Here is a 25,072-nt window from a genome sequence, read left to right as displayed (position 1 = left end):
AAACACATTCAGAACATTCACATTACAGCACATTTTCATTAGCTGCCTCTCTTCCTGAAAAGCTATTCACCCTCCCAGATATTCCTCAAGTCTCTAGTTAAATGTCACCTTTTCAGTGAGGCCTTTTCTGACTACCCTACATAAAATAAAATACCTTCTTCCTGAATTCGTCTCCTTAATCTTGGTTTTTCACCAAAGCACTTGTCACTACCTAGCAGGCCATATATATGTTTTGTTTACTGTTTCCCTACATTCCACTGTGTAAACCCCATATAGATAGAACTTTGCTTTATTTACTCCTATGCTTTGAGCAACTAGAAAAGAACCTGTTACTCAACAGATGTTCAATAAATGTTCACTTTCTGAAGCAAAATGGTTGCATATGGTTGACTAGAGGAAAGATACAAAGAAGTTGAGGAGAACCACTTCATGTTACTTAACTGCCAAGAAGATTTCAGAGCAGAAAAACAAACAAAAATCCTCCAAACTGTAAGTGAATGAGAGAAGCAGAATGCAGCAGTTAACATTTCAGAGTATATCAACTGGTTAGCCAAGTTTAGGAAAACTACAAAACTGATCCCAGAGGCACAGTAGGCTTTACATAAGCCAAAGAAGACAGATGAAAGTCCAAAGGAGAGAATACCATGTGCAATACTAGAGAAGCAGACATTTGCTAAGTGTAATTTTCCCCAAGTGTGTTTTCACTGGATCTACCGAGAACAACAGTTAAGTGAAAAGGACAGTAGAGAATAGGACAAAGTTGTATTATAAAAGTTTCCTTAATGTAGGACTTATTGACTTAATTAACATGTTTAATGTTAACAGAGGAAGTATGATATGCACGTATTTCTCTGCCTTAACAACATAAACTTGTTTTGCACAAGGACACAGACATGTGCTCCAGCTTCACTTTTATCACTAATATTAGTAACATTTTTTATCTGTCCTATTTTGTAATTTTTCTACTAAATTAACATAGTAATAATGTTTCTCAAACAAAAAAACTCCTTTCATGATTACATTTAGGCCAAGTCTGAAACACCAATTTTGAATACACAGAGGCCAGCTGTCATTTATCTCACTTGCTAAAATTTGTGTAGGATCACAAGTATTCCACTTGGGAAATAAAATCCTGAAATGTTATTTTCATCACTCAACCCAATATGAGAACAATTTAAGTCTACAGTATTTTAGGAGTGTTTTTTGTTTTTTTATTTGTTTTTAAGGCTTTGGAGAATTTTAAGTATCTTCAACTCCTTAAAAGATATTCACATCTAAGATGAACATATCAGAAACAAACAGCAACAAAAAAATCACACCAGAGCGACAACTAAAAGGTTCTTAAGAATCACCTAGGCGAGTGTGCCACATAGGCCTCACCACCACTTTCACGACTCCAAAATAACTAGTCAAGAACCAAAAAGAGCAAGCAAAAGCCCAAGTTACCTGATGTCCCAGTTGGTTCTCTTTCTAACGCACAATATAGTATATACACACATAATTTAACTGAGGAAACAAAAAATTAATGAAAAATAATCTCAAGTGTAGGAAAATCTGGGGGTCAATCAATTCCAGCAGTCTTTAAAAGACATGATTACCGAAAGTAAATTGAAGACATCTTTTTCTTTCTACAAAAAAGGCAAGACAAACAAGTGTAAAAGCTAGAGATTTATTGTTATTTTGTGATTAATAAATTGTCAAACTGGTTATGACACTACCCCACACTGTATACCATACCACCAATCGCTAGTACAAAAGTTTTAAAACCATACTGAGGCATAAGGCAGAGAGAGCAGACACACAAAGATCATCCTTGACAAGTTCCTCTTAGTCATGCCTCCATCTTAATTAACCTTTGTACCTGTTTTATTCCAGGGGACAGTGTCAAAACAGTGCACGAAATGGTGGGCAACCTGCCTCTTTACCTTTTTTAATAGCAAGCAACTGACAGAAGTAATGGAATTCAACTTGTATTTTCCCTTGATTTTACTGGTCTGAATTAATTTTAGTTACTTTAACATTTTAATTTCCCTTAACTGTACATGAGAGAATATAATGACCTAAGAGAATACTGAACCAGAGTCAGCTAAATATGTTACTGACCCCAAAGTTAGGTTTTAATTGGTCCTAAAGGAATGTACCACCCCAATAGTTTGAGAGTTAGGCAAACAGAATTTCCTTGGGGAGGGAAGAAAAAAGCTGTAGAACAGCCAAATGTACTCAACATTGTTAAAACGGCTCTTTGTTTTCACCCCTGAATGATACTTCTTTACTACACTATATGCACAGAAATCCTAACAGAATCTTGGTTGCCAGTATTATTTAGGCTGGCCCAATCCAGGACAGAACCCCACCCCACCCCCAAAATTCCCCTTCTCTCAGGCTCTGAAAAGCACAATATTTAACTATTTCTTAATAGAACTACCAAAACACTTCAGAAACAAGTGGCTCACAAATCATTTTAAATTCGTGTATTGCCTGTGCATGAGAAAACTGATAAACCCAGAAGATAGTTCTATTTTTATATGGCGATTAAAAATAACTGAAACATCAAGACACTTTCAGTGAAAGCAACATTTCAATTACGAATTGTAATGCCTGTTAAACTACCTATGGGAGAAGCTGAAAGTCCTAGGCAAATGCACTTTGGGGTTATACTACAGTGCTCCTTCAGTCTGCACAAAGATTAAGGTAATTTACAGTCAATCTGTGAATGCTGAGACAATGTTACATCATCTTGTCTGTACAATTAATACGTCCTTTTTAAAGAGACAACCAGAATCAGTTTTTCTACTGTATTTTCAACAAGCCTCACTAACCAGTACTTTTGCTGAGATGTTTATCAAAGATGCTGTAAGATTCTACACAAATTAAGAAATACTCCGCTTTGAAGTATTTCCTTATCTTTATTTTTCCCATTACAGATGTTTTGCTCAGATGATCTACTGTAGTATGTTTCTAGAGATGGTGTCCCAAATGTGCATACATACACTGTATACAAATAAAGCAAAAATTGTCAGTAGTATAAATCTTACAGCATTTTTGTTTGCAAAAATACATGCCAAAGTCACGATAAGCAATGTTGTATCACAAATTATAAAGCGCAAATGATTTGCTTCTTTTAATGCTTTTATTCTACATAAATTACTACCAGAGACTAATGTTTAAAAAGCAAATAAACTGGACAGATGCAGGACAAAAATCTGTTCACCCAACTATAAAAGGTGATATGTTTTTTAAAAATTACAATAAACGCATAAGTGTTTGACGCATGCAGTAGCCTTAAATGAAAAAGCATTGATTCCCACTGTTCCAGGAAAACAAAAAACAAACAAACACAGTGAAACCCACACATCTTACTGCACTCCACCTTAAAATGTATCATATATTGGGTTTGTTTATAACAGCACAGAATTCCAAGAGTCAAAATGAAATAAAGCGGGTATTTTAAAGATTTAAGAGCCGTTATCAAAAATAAATTACATTTTTTTCAAGATACAGAAATGCTGCTATGATGGCTGAGAGCCCAGTAACCTTTCAATAGCCGCATTGATATCACCTCCTGTGGCTATTAGCGCTTGCAAGTTTGCTTCACGGTTCAAAAATCCCATTGCACTGAGCTGTTCCAGTTGCTGCTGAAATCTAACTTCTGGATTCTGTAGCTGTTAAACAAAAACAAACAAACCAAAGCTCTAAGGAAAATCAGTCCATGTCGCACCTAAATAATCTTTTAAAATTTTAATTGCTTTTTAACATTTGCTAATCTATCAAGTGATATAAAAGCACTGGCCTCTCTTGAAACATATTCAACATAGGGAGCCCAGCCTGGTGTTCTGGTACAACTTAGACAGGTGGGAGGGAGGCCCAAGAGGGAGGGGATATACATACAATTATCACTGATTCATATTGTTGTACAACAGAAACCAACACAACATTGTAAAGCAATTATCCTCCAATTAAAAAATTCAAGAAACTAAAAATATATAAATAATGGAAAAATAAAATATTATTATTAAAAAAATAATTTAAAAAAAAATTTTGGAGCTATCAACCAATTGGGTAATTGTAAAAGCCAGTGTCCTCATGTATAAAATTCTAAAGTTCTAATCTAATGAGGCTTAGAATGTCTTTAATTTCTGTATCAGCCAGTCAAGTCTTCAGAAAAAAGTTTCAGTTTCAGATGTACTTACCATACTCCTCATTTTTTCAGCTGCATCTCCTTTTCAGAAATGATATACTACAGAAATACATAAATGATCCCTCAATTCTGGGCAACATGATAATGGTGAGGCCTATAGATTGTTCAAGTTAGATAACAATTCTGCCCAATACCTAAAATTGCTTTTTCCTATTAATTCAAAGAACATTTACTGAGTCAGCAAGTCATGCTAGTTATCAGGAACACAAATCCTCATATAAGATAAAACTCTGACCTATTTATTGTATTTAAAAAGGCTTAAAATAAAAAACTATGCTGTATTTTCACCACGTAGTAGTTTGAGCACAATCTACTGTAACAGGTTTGAATTTGCAATCATCTGTAAAATTGGCATATTCTTAGTAAATAAATGATTCTAGATGCGAGAGGAGAGCATTAGGAGTCCACATTTTTTTAGCCATATTTGTGAGGTATATACGTGTAACACAAGTTACCATAGGAAGCAGTAGCAAGTGGGGTGAAGTACTTACAACTTTCAAGCCAAAATACAAAGAGCAGATAGAATACAGCTGTTCACGAGGTATGTGGAATAATCAATTTCTATTCCTCCCTGACAAACTTTTATAAAATATAATCTATTTCAAACAGTTTTCTAACATGGACTCCAAAAAAGAATGCATTTTAAAAAGCAATTTCCAAAATTACAGCAGAGCATTTCTTCCCTACAACTGTAACATTTCCTTTAATGTCTAATATAGTACCAAAGTTAACAATTATAATGCCTATTTTTTAGAATCAATATAATTAAGAACAAACTTTTCATTACAAGTTAAGCCCCCAAAGATGACCCCTTTCTTTACTTTTTTGAAACTTCTACCATTAAGAAGAGCAGAAAAGAATCATTACCTGAGGATTCACTCCAGCAAGAGCCTGCAGCATTTGTTGGATAAACTGCTGGTGTCCAGGTTCGGTGGTTCCAACTGTGGGACTTGGGTTTTCGCTAGATGCAGAAGTAGAGCCATTGGTTCCTGAAGAGCCTCCAGTACTTCCTAATGCCCCCAGGCCAGGAGTAAACCTAGAGAAAGCACCAACTGTTAGTAAATCTAAACTCCTAAAAATAAGAGGACAGACCAGGCTGGCTAATGGCAAATTAGTTACAATTCAACAGAATGTTAGCTAAGTTATCTTCTTAAAAGAAGCATTTTTAACTTTGAAAACTCTCTTACAATCTCAACCCAAAAGAAGAATGGCCATTAAATCTAAAATTCTCAGAGAAAATAAGCACTGTGCACGTTCACAGTCTTTCCCAAAGAAGCCTACCCTGGGATGAGGCCGGGGGCTTCAGTTGCTAAGGTCTGTAAACCCTGCTGAATCTGTAACAAGGCCTGCATTGCTCGAGGGTTTGACATTGCCGATAACGTATCAGGATTCTGCATCTAAGGAAGAAAGAAAACCAGTGGTTACGAGGGAATTAAAATTAGTGAAGGTAAAATGAAAATGTTTTCTTTGCTATGCTTCTTGAGAAAATCTAAAACCTTACTCCTAGACACTGGTAATCCGTAATTTCTTTCCCAATGTAAACACAAGCACCTCCCCTTTGGCAGCAATCTCATGTGCGAATCGTCACTTGACCTCCTCCCAAATCCATTGTGAAAACCATTTTTCATAATGAAACACAATCAGGAGCTCCTCTGGAAGCCATAGTTGTTCCTCGTTTTCCAACAGATAAAAAGAGTTGTTTCTAAGAGACGACCTCCAAATGCACAGTTTATATCACATTAGGTAATATGGTGAAAGCCACATATTCCTCCTTGACCAAGTGTTAATCTGTTGCTGATGGAACAATTTTACCAATCAGATACACTCTAAGACAATAGTTCCAAAGTTGAAGTTAACACGTGTTGGTTCAGCTTCACTACTTCCAAATATACGCCACCGGACTAACCAAAAAAAGATAGGCCTACATCATTACAATAAACCAAGGACACTGACTAACCTTAGATGATGGTTTATAGGTCAGAGGATCATTTGGGTAATATTTAAAAGCCCTCCCTAGAACTACCAGTTTCAAAACACCAAGACTGACTCCTCTTTTCTTTTTAAATAGTAACATACCATGGCAATCTCAAGTACTTTTTAATTAAAATAACTTCCTTGTATGACAAGACAATTTTAATCTTGCTAATTCCAAGTTTGAGGAATGAGATCTACCCCTTGGAGAACAGGCATTCTATTAATTTAGAGGAATTAAAACATTACGAAGAAACCAAACACGTAAAGGGTGGCTCTCTTCCTGTTACTCAAGATTAGTTAAACCATAAAGCATAACATGACACAATGAAGCACTTCAAAGTTAGTAAAGTGAAAGGAAATGGTTTATGATATTAACAAAGCATTCAAAATCCTAAAAATCCTCAAAAGCAAAAACCAAATGGTCCTTTCCTCAGAATTTGTATTTTTAAAAATAGAAGCAAAAGGTCAGCAGTGAAATGGGGCTCAATTAAAAATCAAGCTGAATTCTCTGCAAATTGACAGCAGACTCTATTCTACATTTTGCTATCAGCCAGAGAAAAAGCAAGGAAAATGTTTACCATCAAACTTTTTCAAGCAAATCATTACCGAAGACAGCTAGCATCTTTTCTTACTCACTTGTTGAAGGAAAGTTGGGAGCTGTTGTCTCATTTGTTCTTGAAGCTGAGGATTTCCAGCAAATAGGGGATTATTCAGCATCATCTATGGGGCAAGTGTTCAAACAATTTTAACTGGAAATATCTGAAACAAGTAATGTACCTTGTTTAATAGTCTATCTTCCCCCCCAGTGCCTAACCTGGCACTTAACAGGGAGGAAGGTAGAACATGAATAAAAAAGGGAAGATACTGTCCACAAGAGGGATCTCCAGAAAAAACAAAAACGAGACATCTTTTCTCTCAATGAGAATGGTGATTATGATAATGTCATGCGATATCCTAAAAAATAAAAGCAATCATTTTCTTAGGCTTTTCCTTCAGTAAAGGTGAATATTTGCCCTTGAAAGAAAAATGGGAGTAACTGGAATTCATGAAGATACATTTTCTGCTACACTCACAGAATAAACGTAAGCATCAATACATCGAACTATACATGGCTTGCACAGACACCTCAACACACAAGTGGCAAGCACAGAGAAAATCCAGATCTGGAATCACTATATTTACCTGCCTACTGCAAAAGAGCTAATATTAGGTCCAGAAAAATAACACCGCAGAACAGCAACCAACTTGCCAGAGAAATGGAGCTGCCAGGTGAAAATCAGCCTAGGACTAGAACGGATAGATCTCTGGGGATAAAGTATTAAAATGCTTTAGTAAGACCTAAACCATGTAAATCATTTGAGAACACGAAAATTAGCCTCTAGATTTCACCTCACTACCACCAGAGATGGAAAAAATGGCATGCCTCCTAACCTTCAAATGGGTGTTTAATGAGTTAAATGAGTTAAAAAGTCAGTCAGGGCCAATATTAATGTGTTGTATACCTAAAAATAAGATTACAATACACAATAGCATAACCAGAAACTAGTAAATTCTCATAGCTTCAAAAGAGACAAATTTTATATCAGTTTCCCCAAACAGTGAAAAGTCAACTAACAATGATTTACTGATAGCCTATTTACCAGTCCACATCCAAAGTCTGGTGGGGGAGTGGTGTGGAGGATGATTCCTGCCCTCAAGTATTAATAATTAACTGTGTGTAAGAGTAATTAATGTTAATTGCTAAAAGAAGAGAGAATTCCTCCCTCCCTCCCTCAGTTTATCAACTGTTGCAAAGCAGACTTAGTTAATTTCAACAAAATAAGATAGGAAGAAGTCAGACAAGTTTTATGAATATACGGCATTTATTTCAAAGTGACCAGTAACTTCACAGTAAATAAGGTAAAATCTAATTGAGGCCAACAAACCTGCTTCTCTAATGGCTCCAGTCAATAAAGTTATCACATTTATCTTTTAGGATTCATGTTATTTGAAAAAGTGTGTCATCTTAAGCTGATTCATACTTTCTCAGAAAATTGTTACCACATTTGATTAAGATTTTTCTCCTAACTTACCTGACTGTATAAACAGTTTTTACAATCAGACTTTTTTGAATACCTAAAAATGAAAATCAGAATAGAGAAACTACAAACTTTAATACACTGGTAACCACAGTACATTGTAAATGTTTCTAACAATTATCTATCAATATTGTAAAGCCAATTCACATCTAGCTTACTTTTGTTTCAACATTTTGCTTTAGAGTAAAACAAGCAACATACAAAAGTGCTCAAGTCACTTTATAAATGTAAAATGTTAGTTTAAATGGCTGGGAATGTGCTTGTTAGAGTCAAAATTTTAAAGCAAGATGCACATTTAATGATTATTAAATAGGCAAATATGTATTTAAAACCATACAAATAGGATCACTCTGATACATATTTTCCACATTTATTTTAAACTAAAGTGCTATCATCACAGTAAGCTGAAGCATTTAATACTAATAACTCAAATCATTTTCTAATGAATAAAACAATATTTCATAAAGTAAACCTACAATGTAAAAATTAAAAGTATATAAAAATTTATCTAAAAACATCTTTATTTCCAATTTTACAAATTTTAAGAGAATAGAAGTTATTACTGAGGGTTGCTAACTCAAACATATCTGCTATACACTTGAATCAACATGGTTCCAGATTTTAGAAATGTAAAAACTATCTCATTTGATATAATGAAGAAAGTGGTTTAACTTTAAGAGCTTTTAAAATTTTGGAAATGGAGAGAGACTATTATAGGAAACTATTTTAAATTCCCAACATTCCACAGAAACCATTTTTAATAAACAGCAAATATAAATTATAGACAATCAAAGTTTAGTTCATATGCTCTAAGGGTTTTCAAGCCCAATGGTTCTTAACTTATGGGTACATCAGAATCACTTAGGGAACTTGGAAAAAAAAATCCAATACAGTTATATCAAACTGTCTGAGAATGGGGCTAAAAAACAGTTTTTTTAATCTTAAAATTTCCAAAGTTATCCTAAACATTCAGCTAGGGTTGAGATTCACTCATTTTTTAAGTTATGGTCTCTTCTGAAACAAGTTAGGAAATAATTACTTGATGAAGGACCAGTGTACTAACTTTGGATAGAGATCTATAGTGGAAAGAATGAGAATACTGTTCCCACAATTCTCTCTGCCCATAACTGAACAATTTCAGGCTATTTTATAACTGACATTTTGAACATGACTAACACTCAGAATCTGTGTGATCTAATAAATAAAAGTCTTTCAAATGTATTAACACTTCTTAATCACTTTCAAGATTTACATTACACTAAAGAGTACTGTTTCTGAAGTGCTATTCTGAAGAATAGGCTTCAAAAGGGAGAGCAATCAGAAACTTTTCTATTCTTCTCCTACATGAACATATGTAGATATAAAGTAAACCTGAACTTCCTTCTAGCCAGTGGACAGAGGAAATGAAGCTGTTTTAATTATATTATGAAGTATTAATCTACTGTAAAGAAACAAACTGTCCAAAAAATTGGGAGATGCAATTTGCTTCTTTAGTGTGTTAAGGCAGAACACACAAAATAAATGCGCCAAAATCACAATGATTTGGTTAGGCCATTTCGATCCACAGTGCTCACAATGATAAGCTCACCTGTGCAGCAAGGTCAGGGTTCTGGCTGAGTGACTGCATCATGCTTCTCATGTAGGGGGCCGACAACATGTTTTGCATAAGTTGTGGGTTTTCAGTTATTTGCTGCAACAAGCTCTGCATTCCTGGTGTATTGAACATACTAGCTGGAAGTTTTTTTTAAAAAGAAGACATTTTATCAAGGGAAAGATAAATAAAAGAAAGTTTTAAAACACAATACTTTTGGCAATTTTAGACAAACATACCTATTAGTTATCAAGTGAACTAAAAAAATTTTTAAAACTAAGATCTCTAAAACTACATACTCAACGTATACCAATTAAGGAGGGTTTATTGACTTTAAAGATTCTAGTTATATGCAGAACAGAAAAAGAGACACAGAAATACAGAACAGACTTTTGAACTTTGTGGGAGAATGTGAGGGTGGGATATTTCAAAAGAACAGCATGTATACTATCTATGGTGAAACAGATCACCAGCCCAGGTGGGATGCACGAGACAAGTGCTCCGGCCTGGTGCACTGGGAAGACCCAGAGGAATCGGGTGGAGAGGGAGGTGGGAGGGGGGATCGGGATTGGGAATACATGTAAATCCATGGCTGATTCATATCAATGTATGACAAAACCCACTGGAAAAAAAAAAATAAAAAAAAAAAAAAATAAATAAAGATTCTAGTTGCATTTACAGGAAAATCATATCTTATGGAAAGGCTGGGTTCTAAAAAGTCAATTTAAGGCAAAATTTACTACTGAAAAATCTCATTAAGTGAAAATGTCTGAGCCAACTTTTCCTCCAGAATCACTAACTAGAATCATATTCAGCACTCAGTATGTTCCCACCTAAAAAAGAAGGAAGCCTTCTCACTCAGGCCTCTGTGACATTTTCACTGAATCCTGGCACTCAATAAATTCAACCCCAAATTAAGGGGCCTTCTTCATACTTCAGTTTCCCCATCTGCAAAATGTAGATACTTGCTACTATTCTTTTTTTTTTTTTTTTGTGGAGAGCTATAACTAAATTTATGTGAATTCAATATTCTTTGGAAATTAATCTATTCAACATACATCCACATTTTCACTTGCCGACTAGATATACTCAAACTCAAATACATTCTCAAACTTTTTCACTCCCCTTGTTGTTATTCCATTCAGTGCAGTTTAACAGGCTCAAAGCATTTGACTCTTCCCACTTAACTTTCTAGTATATTATAATTCTGCAGTTTTTAGTAATTTTTGTTTTTCCTATTCTCTCATGTTATTTCAATTTACGTTACTCCCCCACCCTTGCCACATTCCAGAGACCAAGGATATTCTAAGACAGCGGATGAACCTAGTCTGCAGGGCAAATATGGCAAGTGACCTGTTTCTGTACAGCCCATGAGCTAAAAATGGTTTTTACACTTTTAAATGGTTAAAAAAATTTTTTTTGTGAAACGTGAAAACTGTATGAAATTCAAACTTCAAGTTCCATAAATAACATTTTGTTGGGACACAGTCACGCTCCCCCAACAAGTCTGGACAGAGGCGCCATGTGGCCCTGTCACACTCTACAGAGCTGTTGGGTGAGCCACAATCAGTGACTCAGTTATACCATGTGCCCCATGAATCACTGCAGCATGCCTATTCTATTCTATTCGATTCTCATTACCAGTGCATACTATGTCAGAACAAGAAGAAAAGGGGGAGAACTGGGACTATGCCTGCCTGCTTTTAAGGCACAGTAGAAGATGAATTATTTTATCAAATGAGGTAGCAACATATTACCATGCAATGATACTAAAATTAATAAAATACACTTCCACATTGTTAGAGCACTACCACAGCAAAGCAAGTCAGCAAAATACAATTACTGGGGCTTCCCTGGTGGCCCAATGGTTAAGAGTCCCCTTACAATGCAGGGGACACTGGTTTGATCCTTGATCTGGGAAGACCCCACATGCTGCAGAGCAACTAAGGCCTTGCACCGCAACTACTGAAGATGCCGTTCCCTGAAGCCCACCCTCTGCGGCTAGCCAGAGAAGCGGGAGAGCAGCCCCCACCCGACTACTCTAGTAGTCGCGACGAGAGGGAGCCTGAGTGCGGCAGCAGAGACCCAGCACGGCCGAAAGGAACTAAGTCAGTTAAAAAATAAAACACAGTTATCTCATCATAGCCAAATTTCTCCACAAAAATAAAAAATGAAAATAAAGCTGCAACCAAAGTTAGGTGTCCAAATGGTTTATTTGTTAGCCAAGCAAGGAAAGCAGCATCCTAGTTATGATTAATTAGTATGGTTATTTAAATCTTGACTGCAGCACCCAGGGAAATGTGTGCTGGGAAAATAAACTTGTTTGAGGCTACTCGCCTTTCAAGGAGAACAACTTCTCAAAAGTTAGGGACATTGAGCTGTTAACTGATAATTTAAAAACACGAATTATTTTGAGTAGTGTTCCTTGGTCCCTAATGAATAGATAAATGTTACTGATACTGCTCAGTCCTTGTTTGAGGCAACAATGTCAAGATGGAAGTTAACTAAAATTAGCTTCTATAAACAGTCTGCATGAAATAACAACAAGCAAAACTATTTTCAAAGTTAAGAGAACATTCATTTGGTACAATAGAGAAGTAGAATCTGCTAAGATGTGCTACATCTCGTGATGATAAAGAACACATGTAAAGTATTAAAAGGATTAGTTGGACAAAGACATACTGCTTATAAAAATATAAGGTATTTAGACGATAGCTGATCCACCGATTCATCAGCAGGTACTCTGGAAAATATTTTGAACTTTAACATTACTCAACTGATAAAAGTTATCAATAATAAATTTCATTTCACTCTTGTGAACTTAGCTATAGTCAATTTCATGAACTTTTGTCAGAAATACCCTGATTTGCCCAAGCACATGGCAGTTCGATGGCTTAAGAGTAGTAGCTTCTTAGTCTTGTTTTTAAAAAGATACAATTTTATTGCAATTTTTTTTTTAACGCTCAGAGCTAAGACTGAAATTCTTCTGAACCACACAATCACCATTATCAAACACTAAATGACTTTGGAAATTATCTTTTGCTAAAACCTGGCAATGTTTCTCAATGAATTCCCTAAATTAGAAGACAAAACAACATTTACATGTCAAACCCATACTGTGACGTGCATTCTGACAAGTGAACTGTTTGAATCACAATGTCAAGCTGCTTTATACATTCTTGTGTTGTCAAGTTAAAACAAGCAACAAGATCTCTTTTCACAGATTTGCCGTAAATATAGTTTTGAACTCATATTATTGTTCCAGCAGCATTTTTTGGACCTTAGTGCAAGTACAAAGAAATCTCCATACTTTAAAATTCATTTCACTGTATAACTGAGGCACTATGACTTAATCTTCAATTGGAATTGATTAATCTGCAATGACATGTTAAAACACCAAGAAGACCCTGACAGAATCCTACAAATGCTTCCCAACTAATGAATATGCTATAGTCCTATTTTTGGAATCAATACATAATTAAAATGAAAAAAGTAAAATCTCATTACTTATTAGTATTAATAGATGAACATTTACAAATGATTTGCAACTGACGAAAGGAAACACTGTGAACTTTAAGCAAAATGTCATCCCTAAAAAGAATTCCATTCCTACCATTAGGGAATGTGTGAAACAATATAATCCATAACTGACTCACTGGACAAGAGTTTGAGCAAACCCCAGGAGTTGGTGAAGGACAGGGAAGCTTGGTATGCTGTAGTCCACGGAGTTTCAGAGACTCAGACATGACTGGGCAACCGAACAACAAAAATAATATTATACCCAATTATTATATTTTTAATTCCATCAATAAAAGAACTTGTTGAGATTGGTCTTCTAATATAATATTCTTTTTTTTTTTTTTTTGGTCAAGCTGCATGGCTAGTTTTCTGACCAGGGATCAAACTCGTGCCCTGTACAGTGAAAGCAAGTTGTAATCACTGGGATCATCAGGAATTCTCTTCCCTTCTTAATAAAATAGTCTTGATTTTGTTCTTTTGGCTCTTGGCCTGCAAAGCCTAAAGTATTATTATCCCTTTGCAAGAAAAATTTGCTAAAAAAAAAAAAAAAAAATTTTTGCTGACCCTTGCTCAGCAATTTCCTCAGTTTCCAGAATGAGTGCTTACAGGGCAAAAGAAGAGTAAAGAATTTCATCTTTCAGGTATATGTGTGCTTAACTTCAAACAGTTGAGTAAAGGTCCTAATAGTATAAAAATATGCTAACAATGTTAGGCCATCTGGGTACAATCATTATTCTGTTTCTTGTTTTGCTTTGATGGAAATATTAACATGAAATCTTAAATAGCATATCAAGCCATTAAATTAAAAAGCTGAGTAAAAAGTTAAAAGACCATTTTGTTTGTAAGACAAAGTTGTTACTATAGACACCATGCTACAATTAAAAATAATTTGTCTATCAGCTGGGAAACCTTATTAAACCTTTGTCTCTGCTCTTAGACCTCTAAAATGTGAATGAAGCATCTCTCTCAAAAGTTTATCGGTAAAAATCAAATAAGCATTTGATAAAATCAGAATAGGATAGTATTTTCCTTGTTTTAAATATGGTTTATTTGGATTTTTAGACTTAAACTTTGGATGTTTAGACATGACCTGTATGCAGGCCAAGAAGTAACAGTTAGAGCTAGACAAAGGAGAACATCAAGGCTGTATACTGTCACCCTGCTTACTTAACCTATATGCAGAGTATATTATGCAAAATGCCAGGCTAGAGGAAGCACAAGCTGGAATCAAGATTGCTGGGAGGAATATCAATAACCTCAGACACACAGATGACACCACCCTTATGGCAGAAAGCAAAGAAGAACTAAAGAGCCTCTTGATGAAAGTGAAAGAGGAGAGTGAAAAAGTTGGCTTAAAACTCAACATTCAGAAAACTAAGATCATGGCAACTGGTCCCAACACTTCATGGCATATAGATGGGGAAATAATGGAAACAGTGACAGACTTTATTTTGGGGAGCTCCAAAATCACTGCAGATGGTGACTGCAGCCATTAAATTAAAAGACATTTGCTCCTTGGAAGAAAAGCTATGACCAATCTAGACAGCATGTTAAAAAGCAGAGACATTACTTTGCCAACAAAGGTCCATCTAGTCAAAGCTATGGTTTTTCCAGCAGTCATGTATGGATGTGAGAATTGAAATATAAAGAAAGCTGAGTGCCAAAGAATTGATGCCTTTGAACTGTGGTGTTGGAGAAGACTCTTGAGAGTCCCTTGGACTGCAAGGAGATCCATCCAGTCAATCCTAAAGGAAATCAGTCCTGAATATTCATCTGAAGGACTGATGCCAAAGCTGAAACTCCAATACTTTGGCCACCTGATGCACAGAACTGACTCACCGGAAAAGACCCTGATGCTGGGAAAGATTGAACGCAGGAGAAGGGGACAACAGAGGATAAGATGGCTGGATGGCATCACCGACTGGATGGACATGAGTTTGAACAGGCTTCAGGAACTAGTGATGGAGAGGGAAGCCTGGTGTGCTGCAGTCCATGGGATCACAAAGAGTCGGACACAACTGAGTGACTGAACTGACCAAGACTTATCACAGCAATCATTTTGCAATACAAATACTGTATCACTTCACTTTACACCTGATGCTAATATAATGTTTTATGTCAATAGTACCTCAATTTTTTTTAATGGCATTATTTAAATTTTTACAAAACTATTTTGCATTCTAGGGCGACCTAGTGGCTCAGTTGGTAAAGAATCTGTCTACAATGCAGGGGACCCAGGTTTGATCCCTGGGTCGGGAAGATCCTCTGAGGAGGAAATGGCAACCCACTCCAGTACTCCTGCCTGGAGAATTCCATGAACAGAAGGGTCAGGCAAGTTACAGCTGATGGGATCACAAATAGCCAGACACGACTGTGCAACTTTCACTTTGTATTTTATCCAAAAATCTCATTATACTCACTGTATTCTACAAAAGAATATATTCTTCTGTGCCCATTCTGATTATTGCCTCTCAGTAAAGAATTTTTTAAAATTCCTTATACTCAATAAGGAATACTTATATACTTATATAGGAATACTAAAATATTCCTATATTCTGTATCTCTTCTTTCCAGTTTCACTGCCAAAATACAGTTATCTTTTAAAATATACCCAATTACTCTCACCTGAGGGAAGTGGCCTCATGCTTTCATTTCTTCTCCTTTAAATGGTAAGTATTAAGACTAAAATAATCATTCTAGCTACTGATTTTGGACCAAATGCTTAGCATGTAAAGACCTGAATAACTGAAAAGGATAGCCACTTATTGAATCTAGTCTACAGAAAAATGACCGAAAGTAAATTCCTAACCTGCTCATACATCAGAATCTCTAGCATCTTTACACACACACATCTCAAACTCCACTGTGGCAGATTCTGATCCACAGATCTGAGGTTAAGGCTTAGAAAGCTGACTTTTAAAACAAAGCCAGCAGGTGCTCTGATTCGGCTAAGTTTAGCCCTGTTGGCAGGAGTGGATACCCACTGAGTCCTACAGAAGAACACAAAACTGCACTAAAGCCAAGGAAAACATGCCCCACTGATTAAGTACACGGCTAACTGTGCTGCTCCTACACTTCAGCTTCCCTAAGCTGTTGAAAGGAGAAGACAATCCACTTCTCCCAAGCCATCTTATGAGAAGACAAAACCACAAAACTGCCTGTGGAAATCTTTGGTAACCTCTTGAACTACAATGCACACAAGTTAATACTAATCATTACATATTTAAAGCATCCTTAAGAAAAAAAAAAAAGCACAACATGAAAACAGTAGTTCATAAAAGCTGTTCCTCGAACACACACAAAGGCACACAGGGTGACAAGAGAAAAGGCGCCAGCCGGCACGAGCGTACCTCCTACTCCAGGCCCCAGATTTGGCGCAGAGCTCTGCCCAGCAGTCCCACTGGCAGCACCGCCACTGGTGCCCCCCGCCGCGCTGGCGGTGCCACCGGAAGCGGATGAGCTCTGAGAAGCCTGCGGAGCCCAGGGATTGGGTAACGGATCTCTATTTTCTGTACGGGAAGGCTGACTACCTTCACCCGATGACGTATTGCTCACCAACGAAGCAAACGGATTACCACCAAACTGTAATGAAAGACAAAAAAATCATAAAGAGTAACTTTTTGTCTTAAATAACAGACACAGAAATCTTTGTTAATGAAAACTGTACTCTGCATACAAACACAACACTCAATCACAGATGTATCTGTGTTGGAACAGGAGCCCTGCCCTGAAGCACAGCGCAGTGGTGTTACCTGCTCTTGGGCGGCGCTCAGCATGGGCTCCTGAATATCCGTGTACATGCGCCGCAAAGCGTTGTATCCCCCTGGGATGCTCTCCAGGTTGCTCAAGGCTCGGTCCTGGTTTCTCATCATTTCCTGCATCATTGCTGGATTCCTAGCAAGCTCCAAAGTCTAAGAAAAAGATTTCGAGAGGGAGGAAAAAGATGCTGAGATTAACTGTCACAGCTAATTTTCTAATTCTCTGAATTAACAATCTTCAATACTTAAATCAGAAAACTACTGTGAATTGGGGAGAATGGATATGTGCATATGTATGGCTGAGTCCTTCTGCTATTCACCTGAAACTACCACAATACTGTAAATCGACTTTACTCCAAAACAAAATATTTTTGGTGTTAAAAAAAATAATATTTTTTTTAAAAAAAGAAAATTATTGTGAATAGTTCCTGCTGAAAATCACCTCAAAAAGCAAGCTAACATTCAAATAACATCAAGAGAGAAACACTGTGCTCTGCGGGAATGTCCATCTCTTGAATTGGACTCTTTGTTCCTTAGATCTGCAAAACAACTATTTATTAAAAAAAACCTTTAAAATACAGCACAAAATTCAAAGTTCACATAGTTCGAATTAGTGCTTTGTTGTATTTTCCTGAACAAGGATTAGGGTTTATTTTTTTTAGCTCATGTATTTGGCAAGCTCTTTAAATACAGAAAATAAGAAAAATAAGTATATAATTTCTTAACTAAATGAAACTATTTACATACTTGTCTCATAATATCTGGATTATTTAGCATATGACTAATTTCTGGATTTCTCTGTATCAACTGTTGCATTTGTGGATTGGCCATAATTAACTGCCTCATCAGGTCAGGATTTGAAAGCATGCTCTGGACAAAGGGATTCTCCATGATCTGGACCATCATTTCAGGATTGGACATAAGTTGCCGCTGCATCTGGCTCTGTAGTTCAGAGAAGTTGGTAGTATTCAAACCCAAGCTACTCAGACCTGCAAGTCCTCCAAGGCCACCTAAGAAAATAAAGGGAAAAAACACAAATGAAATTTTATCATTAATATGACTGTGCTAAAATATGAAGATGAAGCAAAAATATTAACTGAATCAATAGCCTATTAACAGAAAACCATTCAGCTTAAAGCAAAAATAGATTTCCTATTACTTTCTTAAGTACATGTCTAATTTCTATAATTGAGACTAGTAATAAATATGTTCACTCTGATATTTAAATAATAAAACCAAATAAACATGTATTTCCTATGCACAGTATAATACAAAAACATTATTTGGTTGTTTGTTACATCTGGTTCCAGGCACAGAGCTCTTAAAACACTCACGATTTCCTAACAGAAGGGAATGTCTTGTTATCGGTAACAAGTCCCTTTAGATCATATCTCATTTATGTTAATGGTATTACTTAGGATGGGGCCCCCAGACAGCCTCAGAATGTGGTGGTCGCCAGAAAGATCATGTGATTTTTTGAGAGTTGGAATGTTCAGCCCATTCACCAATTTCCAGGGCTAGAAGAGGATCTAGAGATGAAATTCTGTGAAACTCTTGTGCAATGAGATTCACAAACTTCTGGATTGGTGAATACATTTACATCGTATGAGGGTGACATGCCCAGAGAGGGCACAGAAGCTCTGTACTCTTCCCCCACCCCCCCCACACCCATACCTTGCCCTATGCTTCTCCCCCTCTTCCACTTATCTATTTCTGAGGTCTATCCTTTACAAAAAACTGGTAAATTTAAGTGAAGTGTTTTCCTGAGTTCAGTGAGTCATCTGAGTAAATCATCAAACCTGATAGGGGTTGTGGGAACCCCCAATTTACAGCCTGTCAGTCAGAAGTACAGGTAGCCTGGGACTGGACTGGTACGTGAAGTAAGGGCAGTCACAGGGGACCAAGTCCTTTAACTTGTGGGATCTAACTCCAGGTATTAGTGTCAGAACTGAACTACTGGATACCCACGCAGGCAGTGTTGGAGAAATGGCTGGTATCAGAAAGAAAAAACATCCCAGACTATGCCCACTAAAAGAAATGAAAAATATACAGAAGACTATACTTCTAATAATCTCTTTCCAGAAGACTAGTGACTAGTTTAACAAGTAGAATTCACCAATGACTGGTTGGAACAGAGCTGCTGCCCATCATGGAAACAGATGTCTCTCTGAAAGTATTAAATCATGGAGAAACCTAACAGATTCAGGAGGGTGACTGTTTATTGTAAAACTTTGTATATAGCCAACCAAAAGCATTCATTTCTCACTTACTGAGTACTGTGTTATATGTTGGGTATAAGGTAACAAGAAAGACAAGCATACCCTCAGAACTTAATCTGGTGGGAAAGCCAAAATAAATGCAGAATAAGTATTTCAACAGAGACTGTCACAGAATATCATGATAATATATTAATAGTACCTTAATATATTAATAGGTAATATATTAAAAGCGAAATGGCTACTCTTCCACAAAATGACATTTAATGAATTTGGAAAATGAGTAAGTGGGCAAGAAGTAGGGAGAGCTGGGAGGACAATTTAATACTAGGCACAACAGACATTAGCTACAAAAGCACAGATATAAATGTGAGAACTGATGCATTCTTAAACCACAAAAAATTCAGTATGACCAAAAGAGCAGACACCAGTGCTCACCAAACATCTCATGTGCAGTCTTCTTTTCTTTTGGCAGGTGAACAAACTGCCACATGACTAGTTAAGGCCAAAGGACTGTAAGAAATGGTACGTGTCACTTCTGGCCCAAGTTTAGAATACAAGGTCCAGTTTAAAACACTTTAGCTCTATCTTCTGCCATATTCCAAATGGTGCAGCTACAAGATAGTAGAATTGCACTAGTTTGAGTCCCTGAGGACTATGCAGATGCAGGCCTCACTGACCAGTGAAGCACACAAAGCGTGAGCAAACGATTACATTTAGAACGGATAAACAAGGCCCTAACGCACAGCAGGAGAAACTACATTAAACATCTTGAGGAAAACTATAATGCAAGGATATTCTTAAAGCATATATATGTGTATAACTGAGTCACTCTGCTGCACAGCAGACAGTAAAATCAACTATACTTCAGTTAAAAAAGGCATGAAGAAAAAGGCAACCCACTCCAGAATTCCTGCCTGGAGAATCCCCATGGACAAAGGAGCCTAGTGGGCTACAGTCCAAGGGGTCACAAAGAGTCAGATACGACTGAGCAACTAAGCAGACACATTACCACAGGACAGCCTATCCTAACCCGTGTAACTTGTGCAAAACGTTAAATTAAAATGGAGAGGCTACATCACAAAATTTTGAAATATTTTAAATGCAAGACAGTCACTTAAGATATTTTTAATAACAGTGTGGAAATGACATAGAATAATAAACATTTTTAAAAGTTGAGGAGCTACATCAAGGCAGTAGCAACAGAACAGAATCATTACATGGGGTGGGAGAGAAAAGATTTTATGGACCAAGAGACTTGGCTGCAGAGGTAGTAGTCTGAGACAAGATGATGAATTTATTTGTTTTGTTCTTCTTTGCTTTCTAAGAAGGAACATACAGGCTAAAGTACTTAAGAGTAACATCAGGTAATATCAAAGAGAGCTGAATACAAGGCATGGAGTTCAGAATTGATGTGGGTTTAGGTAGAGATTCGAGAGTCAACAATTTACAGTTAGGATAATGTCAGTGGAGAAAACAGAATAAAAGAACAGAAGAAAGAAGGCAGAACTCGGCAGAACAATACTAATAAAAGGAATAGGAAGAAGAGACCCACAAATGAGAGAGAAAAAAACTAGTCAGAAAATTAACCAGGGAAAAAGCATATCAGGAATTAAAGAAAAAAAATTTCAAGGAAAGACTGGTAAGTAATAGAAGACAGCAATTTAGATTTTAAAACACTTTCTTTTGATCTAAGTGTCTAAAAATCTAAAAAAGTGTCCATTAAATTTGGCAAGCTAAGAGATCAATGGTGACTATCAAGGGAAGTGATGGGGGCAAGAAATAGAGCACAGCAAACTTAAGTGAAAGAGAAATACAGACAGAAGACAGAATATATCTTTTCCAAAAATAGCTGAGAAAGAAAAAGAAAGGTGGTAGCGGGATTCTGTTGCTTTTAAACATGCTGCTGCTGCTAATTCACTTCAGTCGTGTCTGACTGTGTGACCCCACAGACGGCAGCCCACCAGGCTCCCTGTCTCTGGGATTCTCCAGGCAAGAACAACTGGAGTGGGTTGCCATTTCTTTCTCCAGTACATGAAAGTGAAACTTGAAAGTGAAGTTGCTCAGTCGTGTCCGACTCTTAGCGACCCCATGGACTGCAGCCTACCAGGCTCCTCCGTCCATTGGATTTTCCAGGCAAGAGTACTGGAGTGGGGTGCCTTTGCCTTCTCCGTTTAAACACAGGACAGACCTTAATGAAAACACACAGCGAAAAAAAAGCCAAATAAACAGGGTAAACAGAATAACTGATGGAGAAAAGCAACTAAGATAGGAGGGGATGAGAATGAAATAAGCAGCAAAGGGACAAATTAACTAAAAGCTTCTGTGGGCTTTAATTTCTTTGCCTATAAAATGAGAGAATAGGGACTTCCCTAGTGGTCCAGTGGTTATAAAACTCCATGCTTCCAATGCAGGGGGCCCAGGTTCACTCCCTGGTCAGGGAACTAGATCCCACATGCCCCAACTAACAGTTTACATGCCATATCTAAGACCCAGCACAGCCAAATAAATAATATTTTAAAAAAAATTGAGGGAGGAGATTTACCTCAATAATACACTAAATAATTTCATCCTGATCTTGCTAGATTAGTCATGTTAATCAATTTTTCATCTAAAACTCATCTGCCTCAACCAAAAGAGAAACATTTAGCCCAAGATGTGTTTAAATCAAACATTAAAGAGAGAGAGAGAGAGAATGTGAATCAATGCCATGCCCTAAATGTTGTTTCCAACATAACTGGCACAGTAGAGCTATCAATAAATTACTGAAAAACTTTTCCTGGAAGTGAAAGAAAATATGAGCCTCGACACATGAAAACTGTATAAGGATTCATTACACAGCTTACGATGTCATTATTCACATTTGCTCTGTCAGGCTTTTGTTCCAAGCTCGTGTATACTATAAACTCACACTTATTATTGCAAAGTTTTTAACAGTGACGCGTGGTCAAATTCTGAGTGAAGAATTAATAGGTGAATTTTATGCAGATACTTTCTCTGAATATCCAAGTGATATACATGCAACTGTCTCAGAAGATGACAGTTCTTTAGAATACAGTTCTGATTCAGATGATGTGAATATCAGACCAACAAAGAGAAAACTTTAGTGACTGATTCTGACAAAGAAAGTGAAAATAAAACTCACGGTGCTGGAAAAGACTTCACAGGTGTGTCAGGTTTAACTAATAAATGCAATAAACTGCAAAGTATTAGTAAAATAACAGAACTAATTTTTGGCTAGCCGAAATAAAAATTGCTGGTCACAGGTGTTAGTTTCTGCCAAAAGTCCCCCGGTCAATAATGAGTTAAAATGTCATTTCAAGCTATTATACCTGTCATACAACTTAGGAACTGAAAGACGCACTAAGCCATTTATCTATCTAGTTCAACTTCTGTTAGCTTCAGATCACTCTATTCTCCAACTAAACCTTCCTAAGAACCTCAGTGTAAAAACTAATATAAGAAAAGTAGTTTTGGCTGATGCAGAAGATCCTTAACCACCGGGCTTGCACTCAGGCCTTTCTGTGTGAGTTTAGGACATTTAGAAAATCACTAATGCAATCTAAGCCTTTCATTTTACAAAGGAGAAGATTGTGTTCAAGGGGTTAGCTTATGATCAACAACTAGCTAATCTTTTCCAGAGTCAATTACGTGGTGGTCAAATCGGGTACACATACAGTACATCTCTTTCATTATTAAAAAGAAATGTGCCACTTACTAATCACTTATTACATATAAATGTAACCTAAGCAAGCACATCTGTATCCCCAAATATCCCCTTAATAACTACAATTATAGAAATAAGCTAAAGAAGTTTTTGTCATTGCTAAAGTGACTTAATGTTTAACTGTCATCTTATTTAAAACTATCCTGGGAAAAAGGAAATTTGTTTATTTTTATCCTTACGAAAAATGACTAAAGATATTTACCTAAACCAAAAGGGGTGCTAGTGGCAGAACCAGATGTGGAGTTACTACTAGGAGCCGATGATGTGGTAGCACTGGTTCCACTGGCATTCGTTTGTTGAGCTGAATGATCCTGAGGCCTAGGAAATATAATTACACCATAATATAAACATTGGAGCGAATTATTTTCAAAAGGAGCTCTGAAATTCCAATAGGTACAAATAAAGTTTTTAAACCAACTCAAATTATCATTAAGTAAATATGCTGAGATAATTAAGCACAAGGAACATGAACATAAACAAATATAGCAAAATCCCATGAAATCCAAACTATACTTCAATTGCCCCTCAAGTACTTGTCATAAATATTTCATAACATTCATAAACATAAAAAATGTCATAAACATTTCAATTATACTGACTGACTGTGTAAGAGAGGGAGATAGATCACCTCATAGAAAAGAATTAATGACTGATCACAATCACAAAGCCTGACTATATAAGCAATTTTTAATCTATCTCCTAAGTTCTTAAGGACTGGGGAGCAGTTTTACTCAGAATGAAAAATGTTGAAAGTAAAAAAAGAGACTTGACCAAAGAATGCTGCAAAATCAATACAAATAATAACTAATTATTACTTAATATTAAAAAAAAATGAGAGTTTATTAGAAACCCTTTCCATCTGATACCAGTTAAGAGTTCTGAATCTCACTTAATCTGAATGATGATAAAATACCATATCCAAATAAGTCTAAGGAAGCTCTAGGAGCTCTTTCACTAAGTAGAAAATAGTTCTAAATGAGAAGAAAATATACCAATTTAATGGGTGATATTTTTTCTTATTGGTACACAAATAAAAGTATCTCTTAAGAACTGAATAGTGCCTTAGATTTAATGAAATATGGTTACTAATTTGTGGTTTGCAAAGAAAATGAGTCAAACTTCTAATCTTTGTCCAAAAATCTGAGACAAAAAAAACACAGCTCAAGACATTAATTTGCTTGTTCTGTAATTCAAGTAATATAATAATGATGATGAACATTCTAAAATATCAAATGTGTAAGCATTAGCATTACTGAATCATATTGGTTTTCTTTAAAACACCTGGTTATCAACAGCAGCAAATAAATGAATTTTAATCTACTTACACATTAATGACAGCAAATCATTTAAAGCCAAGACTGGTTATTTTTAAAAGGGAAATATAAACATTTATTCATGGTGTACAGCTAAAATGTTTCTAAAAACTTACCTGTTTTGTGTTTTGATGACAAGGTGAACAGTAAGTCCATCGTGAATTCCATGCTGACTCAAAGTATCTTGATCTTTTAAAATTTTTCCAGCAAATATCAACACAAGTTGGTCGGTATGTGATTTGAAACGTTTAGAGATTTCCTCCTTGAACTAAGTAAGAACAAAATAAATATGTATTATAGATGTTTACATAGCATCATCTAGTCTAGTTTCTAGAAGTACTTCAAAAAGCCCCCAATACAGATACTACAGTAACTCAAACAATATGAAGACATATCCTTTCTGTGTCCATTATCTTGATCTTAGTGGTAAATGAGTATTACCATTTCACTCATCTCTAATGCAAACGTTTTATTACAGATGCATAAATTCTATATTTAAGGCTTAATAATCCACTTCTTTGTCATAGCCCTGTTCAATTTTACATCAATGGTACTAAATGTAGTTCAAGTTACACACAGCTCTTACCAAGTTTACAATATTCCTTTCCTCAGATTTCCATCTCAAATTCTGTTCCTTTCTAGTTCAATATAGAGAAAGCCAACCTCTTATTATTGGCCTACTATACTGACTTTATGCC

At 36.2% G+C, this 25,072-nt stretch overlaps 1 protein-coding gene across 2 annotated transcripts in view; it reads right to left on the bottom strand.

Moving 5' to 3' along the window:
• Positions 1–1,655: 1,655 nt before the first annotated feature.
• Positions 1,656–25,072, bottom strand: part of UBQLN1 (ubiquilin 1) — a 53,570-nt gene continuing 30,153 nt past the window's right edge. Inside the window, exons 2-11 of one of the 2 annotated variants that reach the window (XM_061163757.1) lie at positions 24,491–24,642; positions 23,264–23,379; positions 17,866–18,128; positions 17,113–17,271; positions 16,711–16,942; positions 9,839–9,981; positions 6,809–6,892; positions 5,480–5,595; positions 5,066–5,234; positions 1,656–3,662 (exon numbers count right to left, since the gene is read on the bottom strand). In XM_061163757.1, the coding sequence (XP_061019740.1) occupies positions 3,510–3,662; positions 5,066–5,234; positions 5,480–5,595; positions 6,809–6,892; positions 9,839–9,981; positions 16,711–16,942; positions 17,113–17,271; positions 17,866–18,128; positions 23,264–23,379; positions 24,491–24,642 (1,587 nt within the window). In that variant the 3' untranslated portion in view covers positions 1,656–3,509. The remainder of the gene's footprint in view (positions 3,663–5,065; positions 5,235–5,479; positions 5,596–6,808; positions 6,893–9,838; positions 9,982–16,710; positions 16,943–17,112; positions 17,272–17,865; positions 18,129–23,263; positions 23,380–24,490; positions 24,643–25,072) is intronic. The other variant, XM_061163758.1, reaches the window with a different exon arrangement.

Source organism: Dama dama, chromosome 16 (genome assembly GCF_033118175.1).
Source record: "Dama dama isolate Ldn47 chromosome 16, ASM3311817v1, whole genome shotgun sequence".
Lineage (NCBI taxonomy): Eukaryota > Metazoa > Chordata > Mammalia > Artiodactyla > Cervidae > Dama > Dama dama.
This window is presented reverse-complemented; position numbering and strand designations above follow the sequence as displayed.